This window comes from Strix aluco, chromosome 1, assembly GCF_031877795.1.
Source record: "Strix aluco isolate bStrAlu1 chromosome 1, bStrAlu1.hap1, whole genome shotgun sequence".
NCBI lineage: Eukaryota > Metazoa > Chordata > Aves > Strigiformes > Strigidae > Strix > Strix aluco.
Genome location: NC_133931.1, coordinates 123,536,893 through 123,557,948, shown reverse-complemented (window position 1 = coordinate 123,557,948; position 21,056 = coordinate 123,536,893). Strand labels below are relative to the sequence as shown.

Sequence of the window (21,056 nt, the reverse complement as noted above, 5' to 3'; positions counted from 1 at the left end):
CTTCTTTTCCTCTTTCACACCTTTTTCAGTTTTTGTGGCCTAATATTTTAGCAGCTGTTAGTAGAAGCATGTCTGAACACAACATTTTTAAAGCACGGTGGCAAGAACTACACATAATATATTACAGTTCTGCCTATGATCTTATATCATGGGATGTTACCGTCAGTGAAGATGCATCTTCTTGTCATACTTCTTTACAAATGGAGTCAATGTGATTTCATTATAAAGGTTTGCTCACTTCTTCAGCCTATGACAGTTGGTATGGATGCAGCAAGCTGGGAAAATAGATCAGAAGGAGATTTAAAATATTTGATTCCAAGCTGTAGAATTTTGGTGACAACCAGTTAGACAAAGGGAAATGCATTGTAGTGGTACAGTGGACAACACAGTCCAGTAAACCTGCTGCTCGACAGGTCCCCCAGAATTATTGAATCTATTTCAGATACATAGAGTACTGGCCTAAAGTCAGCCTTCCAGTGGAAAGAAAAGTGGTATTGGGGCCATTATAAGAATAGTCCAAGTGCAAAAAGAAAACAGAAATATTTGCAGTTCTTGTTTGTTTGGATTCTGGTTGTAAATATGCTAAACAGCTTATCCAAACTGCAACACTAATGTATACTATACTAATACTTGCCTTGATGTAAATCAAATATAATACAACACAGCTCTAAGTTCTTTTATGACTTTTTCATTAAATTTGCAATAGCTATATAGCCCACATTCTTCAGGTTTGATGATCGTAGTTGCAATTTACCAACATTTCCCACATACTTGAGGAGAAAAATACTGCTTTTCATTGAAATGAAGAACTTACTTTTGCTATGACAGAACATGCATCTATCTGTTTTTGTAATCCTGGCAGCTGAGTATACAGCAGTGTCTGGTTTTGAAATAATTATTGTTGACAGATGGAATTTAGTTTTGTTTTTTTTCCTGATAGATGTGATCATAGCAAACAGTTTTGGTTTATGTCCCTTTCAGTCCTTTGGAAAGGGACTCCTGAAACTTTTTGTTGTTGTTGTTACAAGAGGGAGATATCTCTTAAGAGCTATTCTCAATATCAGAATAAATTACATGGTACAAACACGATATTCAATTTTAAATAGCATCTTTAGGATGCTGCTCTATTTAAGTAAATTAAAATTGATCGTATTTCTATACATAATCATTATCTCTTTGCCCCTGAAAATTTGTTTTGTTCTGTAATGTAATTTTGAATTTAATATATTAATTTATCAATGGTTTTATTTTGTATGCTCAGAATTACAGTGGTGAATTTTACTGTGATTCCCTCCTTGCTCAGCAAATAATGCAGTCATTTCAGAATGCAAAATATAATTTAATGCTATAAATTATTGAGTATCTATGAGTGGATTATCTGGACTGTTGATTAAGGAGGGCCTGACTTTCCCCTGATAATGCCAAACACACCAGCAACAACAAAATGCTATGGAGTGTGTATGGAGAAAATGATGATCACAGTCACTCGAGTTTGGCCTCACTCTGCCAAACTTCTGGTTTGAAGCTGTCCCCATTTTTTACATGTATCTAAATGGAAATCCTTTCAAAAGGAAGCATACTAAGCATGCTCTGTAGCCTGATTAACATATGCATACAGGTTTTTATTTATCTGCGTTATCTCAACCCAAGATCAGTGAGAGTTCATGATATTTAACATTAAGTTTTTTTCATTTGAATTTGGTATAAATAATTCCGTAAGGTGATGACAGTGAGCTGAGTAGATAAAACTCGGATCATGATTTTGGGGTAAGAAGGGGAAATAGGAAAATATACTGTAAAACAGAGGTTGGCTCATGATGAGATCGATGCATGAAAAACTTGACAGAAATGTTAGTACTCCAAACTCTTTTAGATGGGTGTGCCTGAGTAGTTTAATTCACGTTAAATCAATGTATTCAAATTAGTTAGGGGTCAAGAAATTCATCACTGTAAATACGGCATTAGCATGGACATGAGAAGTGCTTAAGTACAAAGGATGCTTTTCAATCATACATTCTTTCTTTTCTATAGTAAAGGAAACAACTCATACGGAGAGAGGATCAGCAGAGAATATTAATCCCTTGGATAGAATTGGCACCTGGATCTTAAAATATTAATAATTTTCATCTGACTAGCTAGCTAAATATAGGTGCATACTCTTTACCTTAAGTATAAAAACCAAAATCTGTTTTTCACATTATTGTAAAAAATCTTTATTCTGTTTAAAATATTTTAAATCACTATTTTCACTCATTCAAATTAGTTATTCATATTATTATTTCACATATGCATAAATTACCTTTAAAATGAAACACCCATCATCATAACAAGAATCATTTTTAAGAAAATCTGTATAGTAATAAGTAACTTGCTGTACAAGAACCAAATTACTGAGGCATGAAGAACCTCTAGAGATCATTATTAGGGATTATGGACTACTTTGGCAAGCAACAGGCCAGCAGCATACTTGATAACTTGTCAAAATGGTCTGTAATCCCAATTAAGGTCTTCTCTTGAGAGCTGGCTGGTATGCATCGAGGTTGCAGCCAAGGTTCTGCTGAGACTTAAAATCCTCTGTGTTTTATTTGTTGCATCTTTTGCTTTGTGATTTCAATTGCATATCTCTGATGATTCTAAAAATACTTAAAACTGAGCTAGAGAGGAGAAAATGGCTAACCATCTCATGTATGTGCATTGAGTCATTTCTGCTGTAACTAGATTTTCAATCAAACTTTCTTTTCATTGGCTTTGTGGACTTCTCTTTGTTTACTTTTTTCACTACAGATTCAGTTTTATTTAAAAGAATACACACGATATTTTTCTTCCCTTTTTAAACTTTTTATTTGCAGGACAACAGTCCAAATAAGGGAATGACCCCTCAAAGCATTAGTAAGCACTGAAAAAATTTCCGAATGTGTCAAAGTCATGCTGACTTCTCAGTTCCTGAATTACTTTGATACATTTGAAAATTTTACCATGTAGATATAACTTCAAGCATGTAATTAATTTGCTTTAAATTATGCATATGCTTAAATGTTTATTTACCCTCATGTAGAGCTTCTATGCTGTCCAGTGTCTCTCTGGCTGAGATTTTCACTCAGGGCTGTTTCTAACACCTGCACTTCTGATCTCATCCATTTTGGGATGAGTGAGTTTATTAGTATAATTGTCAGATGTCTGTAGATACTTTGTTAGACACTTTATGTTGTTACTTGTGTAGAGGAAGGGAACACCTATGTTCTTCCTTAGCTGCCGCCGATCATTGCAGTGTAGGTTAGCTGTGAACCCTCTGTCACCAGGCTAAAATACAAAATTGAAATTCTCTACAAAGTGTGCATTAATGAAGAACTGCAAGCTGAGCAGAATTTAAAATCCAATTTTTAGTATGCCTTGGCTTTTTTTGGCTATGGTATTATGTTAACTGGTACTCCACCAAGTTCAATTGTACATTTACAAATATGTTCTTCCATTTTATGCATTTGGACTTTGTTAGGATAAACCAAAGTTAAGCATGATCCTGCATAAGTATGATCTGTTGAATTGGAAAAACTGTTTTCATCAAGCCTGTATGTATTCTGCGGTTTTTAAGTCATAGAGAACAAACTTTGCATTCTGTTGGGCTATGTATGTTTAAAGCTGTGTTTAATAGTCATCTTTTGGGCTTGATTCAGAGTTCACTGAAGTCTCTAATTGGTTTTGGATCGGGTCCTTTTTGCACATTTCTTAATTGCTGGTGCCTCTTTTACCAAAATATTTCCATTTCCATAGTATCAAAAACAAGTGTTATGTTGGAAATAAGTATAGGAAATAAAATTCATGTCCTTTCACTGATTTGGAAAATTAATGCAGATTAATGCTATTGTTCTTCGTTTAAAGCTGAAAATAGAAAAATCTTAAACCAGGAAGAGGTTGAAAAGTGTCTCATAAACCTTTTGGAAATGGATAATGATGGAGTTAAAGTTGCTGCTTCCCAAGCAATTTCTGCCATGTGTGAGAATTTAGCTAGCAAACGTGCATTTGGACTCCAGGGTAAGCAAGGTGGGAAGGGATGAACTGAGAATCTGTACATACTATAATTTTGCAGACTGACATGGTTTATTTAAAGGTTCATGTATACAATTATTTCTTTCAAAGGGATTCCCCAGCTAGTACAGTTGCTAAGCAGTGACAATGAAGAGGTAAAAGAAGCTGCAGTGACAGCATTAGCTAATTTGACAGCAGCCAGTCCTAGTAATGCAAGGTGAGTCTGCAATAATTAAATTATTATTTAAAACACTAATCTGAACACAAGTGATAATATTTTGATTTTTAAAGAATGCCTTATCTTGTCCTTATTCTTTAAGGCAGATCTGTTTGAATTTGACTGTAAGGCACTTTTTGGTGCTTGTGAGTCATCTGGAATAGGTTGGTTCTCATCAGTGTTACAAGTTACGCTATCTCTACTAACGTTTGCTTTATCCAGGAAAGGTATGAAGCAGATGTAATGAAAGCAGAGATATAAATCATGTTTTGAAGAGAACATATGAGGGAAATATGCCTCGTAATCTAAGACATTCAATGTGGGATAATTTTTGAAAATTCAAGATCAGTAAGGTATCCTTTAAAAATTTGATGGTTCATGCAACTTTTTGGACTAATTTTAATCTAGTCTTTGAAGGAGATAGCACTCAGCTATTCTGAATAGTGGCATTGTCTTTTTCTTACTTTTTTTATTGTTTCCCAAGTAATAGAGAATGCTCATAGTGCATGCTCTAAAAGAAGTATCGCTTCAGTATCCACAAAGATACAGAAGCTATAACAAAGAATGGTTAGCTGACTATAAGTTGCAAAATAATTGTATCAACTAAATTCTACTGTCAGTTGCAGAGTTCTGTTATCCCAACTCTATTAAAAGTTCTGTTCAGGGAAAAGAAACAGAGCAGTCTGACGTATATGAGCAATCACATGTAACTAACAAACCATAAAATAAAATTCCTTAAAAGTTTCCTGAAATATACTTAAGGAAGTTGTAATCCATTCACAGGCATTCTTTGAAGTGAAAAAGTAAAATAACTCACCAAATAAATTATTTGTTCCAATTTACTGATTCAGCTCTAATAGTCACCAGTATTCACTTAATGTTACCAGATGGAGCCATAATTTGACACAAGAGAATAATACTCTGTTCTCAGATTCACATAGTAGATTTTTTGTCTGATATTCTGCTCTCCTCATGTGCATGACTCTTCAGTTGGTGTCAGTGGGAGTCATACGCACATAAAAAGAGCACAGTACTGGAGTCTAGGGGTCAAACTTTCAGCTCCGCTACAGCTGTTTTTCATAGCGCAGCCCTTTGAGGTTTCACATTGTGAAAAGGGAATCTCTGGAGAGTTTTGAGTTGGTATAGCAGCTTATGCCAACTCATTCAGTTTCTTTTGCCAAGGAGATAGTCAGGACATTGTTTAGCTCAACTGCTAGAACAATTCTCTGAGACCACAGGCAGGGAAATAGCTGTCTCTGTTCCTCTGCATTATAATGGAGTCCGTATTTGTTTCTTGCTGGGCAGAGTCAGGAAACTGTAAAGGTGGCTTACATATACTCTCTCTCTTTGCAATCCAGCTCCAAGTACAATATGGAAGCACCAGATAATCTAATCACAGGTCTTCTGTGAAAATCAGGAAGCAATAATTTACATTAAATATGTATACTGGATGAATGCCATGTGACTATATAATTACTTCAAAGCTTCATTTCTAAATCAAAACCATTAATAAGTCATAGAAGGGTCCAAGTGTGACTAGGATCTATAAATGAATATATAGAGTTGAACCCTCAGCTGATAGAAATTGGTATAGTTCCAGCTCACTGACTGAGTATCTGGCCCATATTTATTTTACATTCACATAATAGGAAAAAAAATTGTTTGGAGAAAATGCATTCCAGATTGAGTTACCATAATCATATTTCATTCTGGAATATTTTGTGTGTGTCTTGTAAACCACTGAAAATAAGTGTATATATAATGAAGATGCTGATATACTTTTATAATAATGTGACTTTGCTGTGTGATTATGTTGAAAATATTCTGGTCCCAAATGAGACTAATGAGACTAGTGCCCTTTTATTGGTTATATATTAGATTCTTGTTATAAACCCTTCAAGAATATTAAATCATAAAGCTAGTAGTAGCAGGTAGACCTTATGTGGCAAGAACAAAATGGCTACAGTAAAGGGGAAGACTATTTACTATAAATGTTTTCACTTTTTACAGGCTAGCCAAAAATTCAATCTTGTTGAACTCATATACATGTGTTCTGTCATATTTCGTTACATGAGCATTTTTGCATGTATTATATTGATTGAAGGATGTGTACCTTGCCTTTTCATTTTGTACAGTATATATTACAGGATGTAGAGTACAAGACTGCTATTTTTGCTGGAGATTTGTTGCTCTTCTTAGGAATGTTTGTTCACTAAGCGTTTGCTTTTCATATAATATGGAAAAAAATACAAGTTAAAAAAAATGTGTAATTAAGGCTACCACAATAGCTAGCTCATAAGGATAAAGTCCTCCATTGATTAATAACACAAGAACAGCATAGGCAATGGGCAATACTACCCCCCACTAATGTATATTAACCTTGACCTTTAGGTGCTTCCCCACAGCAATGAAAGGCTAGTTCTATACCCCTACCCAATCAATCCTTTGTTTCTCAACTGAGACAGCTAATAAAGGTGTCAAATATGGTGGAGGTTTTGTAATTAGAACACCTGTTCACGATGAACGGGACAGAGACCAGCTTGTCATTTCACACAAGTCCCCAAACAACCACAATTTGGCAAAAATAAATAAATTAATTAATGACTCTGACCCCCGTAGTATTTTAACCAAAGATTTAGCGCAGAAGAGAACATGAGTCCCGTATAAATGGTTTGAGTTTTCACATTTACTGAAAAACATGGATTTTCAATATGATCTCTACCAGAACACATAAAAATGACTATAAATAACTTCTAAAATATTTCAGCATTTAAGTTTTTGCTACAGAGCTGATTTGTCATGCTTCAGTAACACATAGAAAAAAGTACAGTGGTCAAATGCCTCATTAGTTTACAGATTGACACCCTCAGATGATGCTTTTATCAGAATCTTATTATAAAGTAATGATAGAATTTTAATGCTGCTATATATTGATATTAGGCTAAATAAAAATGAAATAGCATAGTATTCTGCAGTTTAAAATCCCATGTACTTATTCTAACATATGATAAAGAAATTATTTTGTTATGTTACTATATGTATAGCTCTGAAGCATCCTTGATATATGTGTCAGAATTTGTTTCTGTGGTCTGCTTCTGGGGAGAAAAGAATTATGTTCAGCTGGCTATTTGCATCCACTTCATATTTTTTAATCCAGAACACCAACTTGCTTTATTGAAAACTGTATACAGTTATTTGGACAGCAGAATGCCATTTTAAAGAATCTGTGAAATCTGTCTATTTTTGATGTGTCCAAGCAGTGGGAAATGTAGGCACAGTCACTTCAATAATGTACATTATGCACAAATTGAAAAATTGCACACAAACAAAGAAACAGCAGTGCCATCTATTGGACAGAAAAATAAATTATTCTGTGCTATACAACTAACTACAGAACAAACGTTTTACTTCAGCCTCTGCCTATTTTTTCGCATTTAAAGTATAACCAATTATTTTTGCTTTTCATGTATTTAGGATGAGCTAATCATGTTAAATACAAGTATGATATTAGTTAGAAGTAACACATAGAAATAAGATCTCAAGTGTACCAGTTAGTCAAACATTAATTTGACCAGCTTTTTTCTTCAGTATTGTCGTAGCACAAATGCCATTTCTAATAGCTATCTTCATAAATCTGGCAGTGTCTGAATTCTGGGCACCTAATGGAGTTACCACTAAAGAAAAACATGTGCTCTGAAATTTAGAGCTTTGTACTGGACATGAAAACTAATTAACAGCCTCAATAATATTTGTCTTAAATTGTTTATTTTAAGTGCAAAATTTATAGCATTCAGTTAGAGTTTGGTCTGGGGCAAGAAGAAGAGGGATGTTTTTTGTTCAGCTGTACTAAGGGCTGCAGGAAATTGTGGTACATGACAGACTTATGATCTGGCAGAATATTTCTCCTGGGGTTTATAATTAGTGTTATGTTGCATATTTCTAAGTATTATATCTGGATTTGAGATAGTAAAGTGACATCCCAAAAATTGCAAAGTCATCAAGCTTGATGTTATTTAATTTTCTAATTCTTTAATTCTTCACAGGAATCAGTGGACCTATTAGCAAAATTATGTCCATATAGGCAGTATCACAGCATTTGAATGTATGATTTCTCAAATGTATCAAGATTTCCAAGATCTGGGAGTAGGTTGGGGGTAGGAAGGTAGGTTGGGAACTCATTAGTTATGGGCAGTGCCCAGTGAGGAGAAAGTGAGTTGTTCCCTTGACTTCAGTGGGTGTTGTGTCTATTTCAAACTGAAATTCATATACTGATCTAATGACCCAAAATACATCCTCAGTCTATTCCACGTGGATAATGCTCACCTGTAGTAAGAGTCTCTCACCTTCTTCAACGGAGATTTTCGGTCTCCACAACAAATTTTTATTGTTTTTAAGACAGGTATGCCTGTCAAGGAATTAATTTAAAGAATGTCCAGTTTTCTTACATTTCAAATTTTATTATCATTAGGAAGTAATGATTATTACCGTTATGTAGTGATATCACTAGGCAGTCATCTTCTCTATTAGAAAATGAGAAACTTAATCATAGCGTTCCTCTTTCAAGACTGTAGATGGAACCTAATTTGCATAAATGGATCAATATTGAAGTGTCGGTATTACACTAAGATAATACATTTGCATGAATATATGCATTAATTTATGAGAACAGGAACAAAAATTTCTAGTACATGAGAGCTACATTTAAGAACAGAAATAGGTAATAATACATTGCATAGGTTTTGTCTTTTTTGTGGTTTAATAGTTCTTCTTTATAACGTAAGTTTGTGTTTCTAAAGGAGGGAATCAACAATAGAATGCCACTAGCTGTATTGTGTAAAGGTAGTATGTTTTAATACTGACCCCTAGTGACAGAATTGTATTTTTGAGCTACTGTGCTGCAAGGCAAAGGGATTTTGCTGGGTTTTGTCGTTGTGTTGTTATTTTTCACAGTAGCACCCATTTTGCTGAGCCCTATGCAAATACAAACAGTTAACTCATGCCATGAACAGATTCTTGTTTTGACTTTCTTTTACTGAATATCAGCAGTGTGATGGGTGCTTTCTAAAGAAAAAGACAACACGGTCGTTACCTAAGAGCTCACAAGCTTTTCCTTAAAAGTTACATATTGACTTCCACTGAAAACTGCAAAATGTTTTATGGTGAATTTCTCTATTGGCAGAAAAGCTGAATCAAGGCCTAATGCTGGTATGTCATTTAGAAATGAGTTCCCACTATGACTTTAACATCACATCAGATGACTGATGCACAATCCATGGACAGTACCCTAAATCATGCCCTGCTGGCAGGGGCAAAATGTTTCACTCAGCCAGCTGTTGGGTTTTCTCTCTTAGATTTGTGAAGGTGTAGCTACATGGAAAAGTCCCTCTGTAGACACTGTAACTGCATTTTTTTCCCAGTACAGCTCTTTTTTCACAAAAAATGTTGTTACGCATCTTCCTGTTTGTTTTTAAACTCTGTTGCCTACCAGGGGTTATACTGAAGACAGAGACCAATATAGAGCATTCATCTCTATATAAATCTCACGTCACAGCATCCTAAAGTGCATGAGAACCTAAGTATATCGAAAATAGTTTCAGACAGAAAACAGAGCACTTCTAAACTGGGATAATGGTAACTATATAGAAGTTCTACCCCTTAAGATATAGCAAAATCGTTTAGGCTGTTTGTACTCTCCTACCTTCAAAGCCTTGCTGTATGATCACTATTTATCTTAGCTGTTGAAGGTTGGAATGTCACTCAGAGCATGTGTGTCATCACCTGTAACTTCCCATGGTAGATCTCTGTGGGATCAGGTGAAACCTTTTTCTTCCTGGATGGAGACTCCTAAGCCTGGGAGAGAAACTGTGTTTTATATAATGGCATAAGTAAAATGATTTCTTTTGAGTGTGTATCCCTACAATGACATTCGGTGATACGCACTGAGATTGATTATACTTTTTATGAATTAAAAGTGGCAAGGGCTATTTGACATTTGAGTAACTTTCAGACAAATGTATTGGTGCATTTACACGCACATTTTCTTTGTAGCATATTTCTCAATTAATGCAAATTATTTAAGTATATGCTTTAACTTACTGTAGTATAATGTGAAGTTACTTATTTCAAGTGTGTATAAGGGAATTGAAGGTTTGTGGTTGATCATGCAAACTTAATTCTGTCCTGCTGTGAATTTAACCTGTGCACTGACTGTGGCACATTTTCTAATTGGACTGTCATACACACAAGGGGGTAAAAATAAGCTTTCATAAGTAACTTTAAACCTTTTGACTTGAAACCTCAGTAATTTCCTCTTTCTTAGAGATTTAATTTTAAGAGAAAAAAACTAAAAGTGTAAGTTTCTCCACTCTGAATCCTTATAAAAGCTTGAGCCTTTAGCAAGGCAGAACAGATTGCTGCCATTTGAGATAAAATTCACAGCTGTCCAGAAAAGACTTATCCAGAAGTGAAAGATGGAGTCAAGTTTCACAATCCGAATACTATGTGTAGAGGGACTGACTTGGCACAGCTTTTTTGTCCTTCCTCAGCTAGTGCTTCCAAAGATGGAGAAGAGCCACTGTATCCTCAGTCCCAGTGTTCAGATCTTGTTGTGGAGACCCAGCTTTGGCTTTCTCTTTCTTCCCTTACACCTCCATGAAGGCTGCTCTAGCAATTCCTGAATGTTCCCTGTTCTTTTGCTTTTGTAACAATGTGGATTCCAGACTCTCATCATTTGTGCTGAGTTATTGATTTTTGCATGCGCTACTTCTTGGATCAGAAAAAAGAGAGGGGGATAGTGTCATTTTCATGAGCTTATCCTGGCTGAAGCTATGTGGGATCTTTAAGGGCTGAAAAGGGTTTCTATTGCTGAATTTCAAGCCATTGGCGTAATAGTGGAAGTGTCAGAAATTCTTAATAAAGGTTGCAAATAATATTATAATTGAAAGGCTCAGATATCATGAATAGATAGTTCATTGCCAATGCCACTGTAATATTTTAAATTAGGTATACTACAGTTTTAGAACTGAGATCTATGTAACTTTGTCAGATGAGTTCAGTGACAGACATTAGAAGATCTCTGTGTATCGCTAAATGAGTCAGGTATTACAGTCTCTGCTAACCCAGACAATTTAAGGTTTTATTGCTTCCAGACCATGAGGTTTATTGAGTTTTGGGTTTGTTGATGTTTTAACAAGATACTTGTCATTAAAAACCAGGAATAGAGGGTTCAGTTCCTGAAATGAAAAATTAATATGGTTTGTTGATAACAATATTTTTATTGTAGCACAAAGGGGCCCCAAATTGTAGATCAGAGTCTCTTGTTGCTAGTCCCTTACTCAGAATAAACATACTGACATTAATTTCCCTTGTATAGTGAAGAAAACGGAAGTAATATTAGCCTTTAAATAAAATACGAGTGACTATATACAACAGTCAATTGCTTTTGAAAATAATTAAATCACAAAGTGAAATTTTTGGTAAATGCAGAAGACATTTATTGGATGTGATTATTCTGATGGTATAACAAGGCAAATGAAGAATACTAATATATTTAAGGGATAAAAAGGAAGATATTTCTTGAGGTTTTTCAAACTTCTAGTTATGATATTTTTTCTCAGTCAGAAATTGCATAATAGAGCTGGATCAAAAATGCCCTGTGTGAAAAAGAAGTCATGCGATTTAACACAGATAGAGTTGATTTTAAGAAATGTGTGTGTAATTAGATGCATAATTCTTATGCATAATTTACATGCAATTATGTATGAAAATGAGATATGCACAGGCACAAATGGCTAGCTAAGCACCTCACACACAATCACAGTAATTTTGCACAGAAATTAAACATGCAGTTGCAAATACATTTGGAAAATGAAGTCCATAAGGAGTCCAGTGGCCTTTGTGAGGAGGAAAAATTTGAATTTTTTCTAAGCAGAAATTGTGTTCAATCCTCAGTCAAAAGCGGGGGGAAGTAAACAACATAGAAGTGAATAAAAATATAATTTAATATAAACCAGTTTATGTTCAGTTGTGGTAGAAGAAGCAAAACCAAACATACTTCACCATTTTTATGAAGTGTCAATCTCACTAGCGTAAATTAAGCACAATCCAGAGTAAATAGTGGTGTGAAGCTGCACCACTGCTCTTCCCCTCTGTCTCCCCTTCATGAGAGGGTACTTCAGTTAAGGGTTTGGGGCCCAGTCTCAGTGGTTTCTGTCAGCTCTTTGACCACTGATAGTTGCTTTCTCCATTAGGCTAGACCTTCAGGAGGAAAAGCTAGCTGGACCATTCCCTATGCACTAAGTAAATAACCAGTTATCTCTCTTGCCATGGCTAGGAGCCTTGGTCGGGGACCAGAGCTATTATGCTTGATGTGATGCCAGCAGAGAGGTGGTTCTTGCCCCAGGGAACTTACAGTCCTAAAAATAAAATAAAAAAACCCACAGAGTTTTGGTCCAATTTTTACTGATGATTGTTTTCACAACACTTCACTAATGTCTGAGCTTTCCTATTGCACCTCAGCAACCAAAGTAACAAAATATTAAGTTCAGTGAAATTCATATGCATCTCCAAAGTAACTGTTTAAAAAAAGTTTGTATTGTGAAACTTGGTAATGATTTTATTGTCAACTTTTAATTTATTTTTGCAGTAAAACCAGTAAACATTTGTTTTTCTCTAATTCTCAGCATTTATTCTTTGAGCCTTGAGTGATCTTTTATAGAATTTTCAAGAAAATCTCTTAACTTGTTACAATGTATATTTAAAATTCAATTGTAATCAGAATTTTGCTGTTTCACTACAGGGCATGGTTAAGGTCATTAGGGTACCTGAACCATGTATACACTGGTTAAGGTAAATGCCTAATCCTGTTAGGTTAGACACTCTAATGATGATAACCATGTGCTTATAAATCATAACATTTGAATTATTTTATCTTTAATTTGAGCTTTTTACTTTCTACACCTATCTTGTCTGGTTTTTCTTGTTTGCTTGCAATTCAGTCAGCTAGCTTTCACTTTTCAAAAAAACATGGTGATATTGCAAATGCAACATCCTTTTTTTTCCCCTTGTCATTGCCTTCTTTCCTTTTCCCTAATTTTTTCTCTCCATGATTAGGGAAGTTGATGTATTTTGAATCCACACAATGTGGAGGAAAAAAGCTGTGGATTTATATAATTTACTCCTTTTCCACATCAAAAAGTGTATAGTTTTTTTCAGCTAAACCAAGGCTCCCTTCTTCCTTGAGGATCTAGTCCTGTAGGGGGAGCACTGATAAAGTGCACCATCTCAGCAGGATGTGTCTGAAGCAGTGTGTTCTGGAGGCAAGGAGAGAGGCTAGTGCTGATCTACATTAAGCAGAGACAGTGCTTCTTCCTTTTGTTCCCTTGTAATAAAAAAAGTACACAGTGCATATCTCTGCCCAAGATGGAAGGGAACAAGGGCCTCCATACTTGGATCTTAATGTTGAAGTATTTCAGCCCCTTAAAAATTTAAGCATATTCATTCTTTCAGTTCCCTTCTGAGGCCAGGCACTGCTGTCTCTTTAGCAGCTGGGGCTCCATGGCCCAGGGTGACAGCGCAATTTCTGTGCTCTCTGGAGGGCTGTGGGGTAGGAGTGAGTTGAACTATGGATTCCCCATTCTTCCTTCTTCCCTCATAACCTCTTCTGTACGCATCTCTGTTACCAGGACACAGCATTGCCTTCGGGTGTCCATGCCCTCTTAAAATCTTATTCTCAAAGATATTGGTTACCTTCAACTCTCATTACCTGTTGTTGTCACTTCTAATGTGAATTCTTTTTGCCTTGTGATCCATTGTGTTACTTGATTAAACTATACTCATGAAACTGTGATTCAAAATGAATCTGCGCAGAAGTAGAATGCAGGATTGAAATAAATATGTATGATCTTCTAAATCAGTGGTTCTCAACCTTTTTGAAGTTGAGTGGCACTTGAGAAAATTGGCTGTGCTCTGTACCTCGCTGAGGTCAGCTCTGAACATACAAGGAGCTGTCACCTTGCTCTTTTGTTAAGTACTTGTGTACTTGCTGGTTTTATGGAAATTATAGTAAATTTGCTTATAATGTGATTGGCTACGTCACTCAGTTCCATGTATTATCCTGGAATCAGTGTGTTAGGGACTATATGTTTATTAGGATTTCCTATGAGAGAATACATGTGTTATTGGGTGAAATCTAGAAATAGTGAGTCCTATACATAGTGCAGAAGTATTGGATATAATACACCTGTGAGTTGCGGTGATGCATTTCATGAGTAGTGGATCTGTCCCATAAATCCTGGAATTTCTGTGTATCCATTGTACAGGAATAACGCTTTGATTTTGGGTAGGTTTTTTTCCCGGATAAGGTATGTATGTAGATAACTGTGTAATGCTGTAAATCTGATAGCTTATGGATGTGCCTTACTGTCCATGGCTGTGTGCATGTGTGGTGAGTCTCTACCACACTTTGTCAGCAGGTACATCAGGTCATTGTTACATGTGCTATGAATGTGATGTTTTCCAGTAAAGCTGTGATACATATGGTGTATAGCTGATCCTTACATGTGCAATCAGCATGTCCAGGATTTCTTCATATACAGCAACCTGGATGGAGCTACAGCACACCTGAAGCTGGAAATCTGGATAAAATTTTCATGGGGAAGAGAAGACAATATTAACCAGAGAACCTAGAAATAGTGGCCTTACCTAAGTAAAAAAAAAAAAAAAAAACAACCCAAACCCAAACCAAACATAAAACCCCCAAACAAAAACAAAACAAAAAAACCAAAACCAACCAAAATGTTTTCAGCTCTTCTTTATCTGGTCAAGGAGGGAAGGGGAGGGAGGACACCCAGATAAGGGGAAGTTCAACTAATTGAAGACAGTCTGAGAGGTGCAGTGCAGGACATCTGAAAACATGGGATTCACTTCTGCATAGAGACTGAAGTACTTGCTTTAAAGTTACTGGTGCTCCAGGAGGATTAATTAGCCAACACCAGAGTGGCCCTATACTTTATGCTGCACCCAAGCTAATAACCCTACCCACCTTCAGTCCCTGGATTGCTGCCTTTTCTCTGGTTTTCTGAACTGGGAACTATTGCCTGCCTGACAGCTTTCCTTACGCCCATGCTCCAGCACTACCTGAGAGCTGCCATTGCCTTGTAGCTGAGGCAGAGATCAGGCTAATAAACCCTCTTAGCCTCTACCGATTCATTCCAGCTATGCTCAGGAGTATCTGCATCCCCCTCTCTGAAAATCTGGTTTGGAGATACTTGCACTAAAATGAGTTCCCAGTAAGATCTACATCATGTTGCCTACGTAATGGGTTTATATGGCACAGGTTGGCATGTATTCTGCTTTCTATCTTGTTTGTGTAAGAGCATGACTATCAGCATTCCTGAGGTTTCTTGTTTTTATCAATGCCTTGACAGTCTTTGATAGCATAGCTGTTTCTTGTATATGTAATACTTCTAAGCTTGTGTTTATTTTGTAACTGTGAAAATTACCAAAAGGTTAGTTAGATTTTGGTAAGATGCTGTTACAGTAAAAGTAAGATTTTTACATCCAGATTTCTCTTATTAATGTGTTGACAGAAATTTAGCAAAACTTATAAAAAATGTACACTCTTCTGTTGTTGAAGTGCTTAGATATGCTTGTATAGAGGTGGGAGAGTTTGTTACGTTTTTGATATAGACAAAATGTACTAAAAGAGAGTATAAAAAGCAATTGCAAGGAAAATTCAAATTGCCATCTGCACATTTCCATTGCTAACAATATTGCCAACTTTTGTTTAACAAACAGATGAGCCCAATGTAAAATTACTAAGAGCAGATAGTAAATTGGACATATGCCTCAAATCATTTGATCAAATTTTATATACAAACTCAGAATGAAGACAATTCAAATTTTATAGTGTACTGGCTTATAATGACATTGGAAAAAAGAAGTTCCTGTCGTTTAGTAGAAAGCGAGGTCAACAAAAATCTTAAGTTATGGACTATCTTATGGCATTTGAAGAATGTAAACTACATTTGTATCAGTAGTTCCATTTGCCTATGGCAAAGAAACAAAAGAATACATAATCAGGTGGTAACCCAGAAACGTGCCTTTTCAGATTATTTAGAGCATGGTAGTTTCCCCTCAGCCAGGCCAGGTTCTCTCTTCAGGATCTGCATCAGTTGTAGTCAGGAGTTTACCGTCATCATAAACCATGTCACCAGCTGCTTTCAAATATATTCTTTACCCCAGATATTCAATATGAAGTTGACTGTTTTTTTTTCTTTTAAAAGGCACTATCCCGATGGGTGCTGGAAGCAGAATAGAAGTGTTAACATGAAGTGCTCATAGGCCAGTTCCTTCTGCTGTGACTGAGATGTAGGCCCATGTGACTATTAGTTTTGCAGCACATCAGATTTAAGTCATTTGCAAACGTGTCTAAAAGTGCAGTTGCCTGCACCTTCTGCTGTCTCCTGCCTGAAGTTGCTATTTCCTTAGTAGTGCTTCTTCAACTGTTTTTTTTTCTTGGCTGTCCTCTAACCGAAATCTATGAAATGATCCTTCAAATATCTGAACAATCTTCCCCAATTTTATCTGCAAACAGGTTGTTTTGCATGTCTAGCTCAGAACTTGGCCACACCCACATTTGTCAAGCACTGATGAGGGGCAGCACCCTTCAGCCACGGCTTCATTATCATCTGGGAGCAGAGGGAATATTTAAGCTGGATCTGCTGCTGATAGACTAGTTGATGTGGAACTGTGATGAAGTCACAGCCAGCCCTGAACTCTGTGCTGATGTGTCTGTTGTACTCCTGCCATCTAAATCAGCTTGTATAAAGCCAGCTCAATAATTTCTATATTGCACTGAACTGCACCATGTCCACATACTCCTGTAAGAACAGCAGAAACTTGGTGTACTATGTTTGTGCCACCTAGGTATCTGGTCACAGAAATTTACAGAGACAGCACAAAGAACAATGTGATATTCTGTGCACTATAATCCTCCTCAGAAGTAGTGCTAGAATGATTATGGGGAGAGGTGATAAGAGTCTGCAGAGGCATTTGCCTGGAACTAAAGATACAAAAATTCTGCATCTTTGAAAATATGCAAGATTTAATTCACTTGTTTGAAACCTCAGAAAGAATCCATGTCCTGAAAATTAAAGAATCTAGAAATTTGTGACTTGGTTTGTCTGCTTAGGTTGTGCCTCTTGTACTTCACATGAGTCATATATAAATATATATATATAAAAAATCTTGAAATGTAATACTAATTTAATTGGTAAATACAGCACATAAGAAGAAAAAATGGTCCTAAAATAACAAAGATTTTTTTTCTTCATTTTGTTAGTGCTGTTGCTGAAGCTGAAGGAATTGAGCCATTAATAAATACCTTGAATGCTCAGAGAGATGGAGCCATTGCTAATGCTGCCACAGTGCTAACAAATCTGGCCATGCAACAGCCATTCCATGTAAATATCCAAAGCCATGGTATTATGAGTGTGCTTGAAGAACCATTGCGCTCGACCAACAGCCAAGTGCAAAGCAAAGCAGCATTTGCTGTGGCTATCTTTGGTTGTGATGCTGATGCAATAACTGAGGTAAAACTACTTTTTAAGGTTGTGATGATTTATAACATTTCTCTATCTTGAGGCTGGTGTTATACTTCTCTAAAATCATTGTATTTTGTTGTCCTAAAAGTCCTGGGGCTTCTAGATTGTAACTAATCTTTTCACTTTCATCATAGGCTTGTTCAGCTGAATTTAGCTCAGTTTGTCATGAGAACTTGGAAAGGGTTTTCTTTAATTTGTGTTTTTACTGCTGTATTCGCTTGCACCAAATTAATGTTTTACAGCTTTCCAGTGGCTTCATTGAGCTTTAACCAGGTCTATACCTTAATCCCCATGTTTATGAGCATTAAACATTAAGGTTTTTTTCAGTTGCAACTGTCAGTTGACCTTTGAAGATGAGAAGTTCTGCCATCTGTATGCTCTCTCAGTGTGGTTCTGTTGCCCACTTTCAAGGCCTGAACAGCAATATCTGACCTTGATTAATAAGATACTGGATGTGCATGAAGTAAATGTAATTCAGAGAAAACTCAAAATATAATTAATCCCTTGATCAGTGGCATCCAGCAAGTTGAACTTTTTGCTGTTTATCAATGGTCATACTATTTTCTTTTCATAAATAAGGATGATGCTATGTGCATTCATAGATCATAAGCTGGGGTTTTCTCATGGGTCAAGGCTGTTAATTAGGACATGAATAAGGGACATAGATAATTAATCTACCTCTTTCAGTGTCCTTAAAATGTCTTTCTCTTCAAAAATCCAAATGAGCAATATTTCCTCCAGCATGTATAGGAAAGATACTGTAGCACACAAGAGAATAGGATGTTAATAAGATTGTCATACACACAATACAATACAAATTCAAATATATTGTGATGTAAATTAGTTGCTAGGAGGCAAGAGAACACAGAAAAAGCTGTGTAACTCTCTGTGGCAGTCTTGGGTTGCATAATCTCTTCAGTTTCCACACCGCAATCTAATAACTGTAAAGCAAGGCAGAGCCAGAAGGGATGTGTGCCTTGTACCACTCTGAAGCTTACTTTGGCTCCAGCCTATGCAGAGTTCACAGAAGCATAGAATCCCCATGAATGGCCTTTCTACCAGCCCAGCATAGCTTGTCTACAAGGCTTGAATGTTTCGGAAGGTGAATTTCACAGGCCGTTCTTGCTGGGATAGATGAAATATGTAAGTGGCAATGTCTTCATTTTTTTATAGTTGAGAAATGCAGGTGGACTGGGACCACTCGTTGAATTACTGCATTCTAAGAATGAAGAAGTCAGAAGAAATGCCTGTTGGGCTGTTATGGTCTGTGCAAGTGATGAACTAACTGCTGTTGAACTATGCAGGCTAGGGTGAGTAGAAATTGTATTAAGGGACAGAGGGAAGATTTTGATGCGAGAACTCTATTAAGTCAATCATTTATTTATTTATAGCAGAATAGCAAAATGAAGCTATAATTTTTCGTAAGCAGAAGCTACTTTTGCACCACAGATGTTACAGATGCAATGGTACTGATTTCAAGTAACGGAAGTCTTAAGAAAAAAATGTAAGCCTGAAGAGAGTAATGTCTGGAATTATAAAAACATTTATTGTTTCTGTGACTGAATTAGGCTTTATACTGAAGATGTGCTTGTATCAGTCAAAATTAGGGACTACAGTGCTCCATACATATGAAACCAAAATTAAGGTTTCAGGCTAAGTTAAATACACAGTAAATTGTACTTATTACACACAGACTAAATTTGATTTACAAGCTCTGGTTAACTGCAGGTGTGCTGAAGTGTCACGTAAAATAGACTCTATTTTATTTCTTCTTAGAAACTCCAAGTTCCATATATTAATATCTTAATTACAAAAGCTGGATTGAGTTATAAGAATTACAACACAGGGCTCCTTATACGGGGTGACTCTTTTAGTTATTGTTAGTTTTAAATATATGTAATTGTCCTGCTCCCTCTGCTGGACACTTCTCCGATTACTGCACAGATACTTAAAATCCATCTATGAGGGGATTCTGCAGAGTGAGAATCTCAGAAATTTAGGACAGCAGGGGACCTCGAAGGTGATGTTATCCATCTGCCCACTGTATGACTGAATCAGGTATACTAACATATTTTTTCTTGTTCAGGGTAAATACCGATTCTGAGGGGGTTTCACAACTTTCAGAGGTAACTTGTTCCAGTGCTGGAGTATCCTTAAAAAGGGGTTTCTGCATTCTAAATATCCATTACAGCAAATCAATCCAGCTACATGCTGTCCTACATTCAGTGGGACTGACTAACCACCTTTTTATAGCAATTTAACTTACTGAATTTTCTCACATTCCATGTCCCTCTCAGTTTTCTTTTCATGACAAAGTAAAAATTTTAAACTTCTTTTTGTTTGAAAACTTGTATCATTTTGTCACACATCTCTGAATTTCTCTCATTAATTTATGCCATTTTGAAGTGCCATCTCCCAGCCTGAATGAGGTACTTCAGCTGAGGTCATACTATCATCAAATAAAGCTCAGTAATTATTTTCTATATCTTGCATATAGCACTGTTGTTTTTTAATCCCTTCTTTCTGACAATATCAGAGTAGGATGCTAATTTATGTGTCCTTCCAGTTTGACACCATATTCTTGATAATAATACATTAAGCATAGTTTTCAACCAGTCAGGCACTATTTCATGTTACTTCCATGTAGATTGTATTTCCCTGACTTGCTCATGAGTATTCAAGTAGGAATATGTGAAGAGACTTATTAAAGTCAAAACATATCTCAAAGTCAACTTGCATCTCACATCTACTTCTTTTGCCTATACATTAAGTCAGTTACCCTATCACAGAAAGGATTAGATTGGCTTTACATGATTTATTCTTGACAAATATATAATGGCTATTTCTTATCTCTTGTTGCTTGCAAACTGATTGTTTAATAATTTGATATTATATTCTTTGGACACTAAAATTTGGCTGAATGATTTCTATTATAATTTCCTTGTTCTTCGTTTTTCAAATCTAGATACTATCTTTGCCCTTCTCCACTCTCCTGGCACCTAGCCTGTCCTCCCTGAATTCTCAAATACAATTATAAATAGTTCAGAGGTTGTTTTTGGCAATTCATAGAGTAGTATGAGGTATGTGTCCTCAGGGACTGCTAACTCTGTCTCCTCAAACTTATTCTAGACTGTTAAGCGTACTGTTTCTACCTCCTTGTTAATATTACTGCCAGGCATCTGCTTGCAACCTTTTTATGAAAACTGAAGCAA

The 21,056-nt window shown here is 36.1% G+C and overlaps 1 protein-coding gene across 1 annotated transcript in view; it reads left to right on the top strand.

Annotated features, from left to right (window-relative positions):
* ARMC3 (armadillo repeat containing 3) overlaps positions 1-21,056 on the top strand; it is a 51,799-nt gene that overhangs the window by 16,629 nt on the left and 14,114 nt on the right. The window contains exons 8-11 of the mRNA XM_074848918.1: positions 3,877-4,029; positions 4,135-4,240; positions 17,583-17,832; positions 19,018-19,154. Coding sequence (XP_074705019.1) covers positions 3,877-4,029; positions 4,135-4,240; positions 17,583-17,832; positions 19,018-19,154 — 646 coding nt within the window. The remainder of the gene's footprint in view (positions 1-3,876; positions 4,030-4,134; positions 4,241-17,582; positions 17,833-19,017; positions 19,155-21,056) is intronic.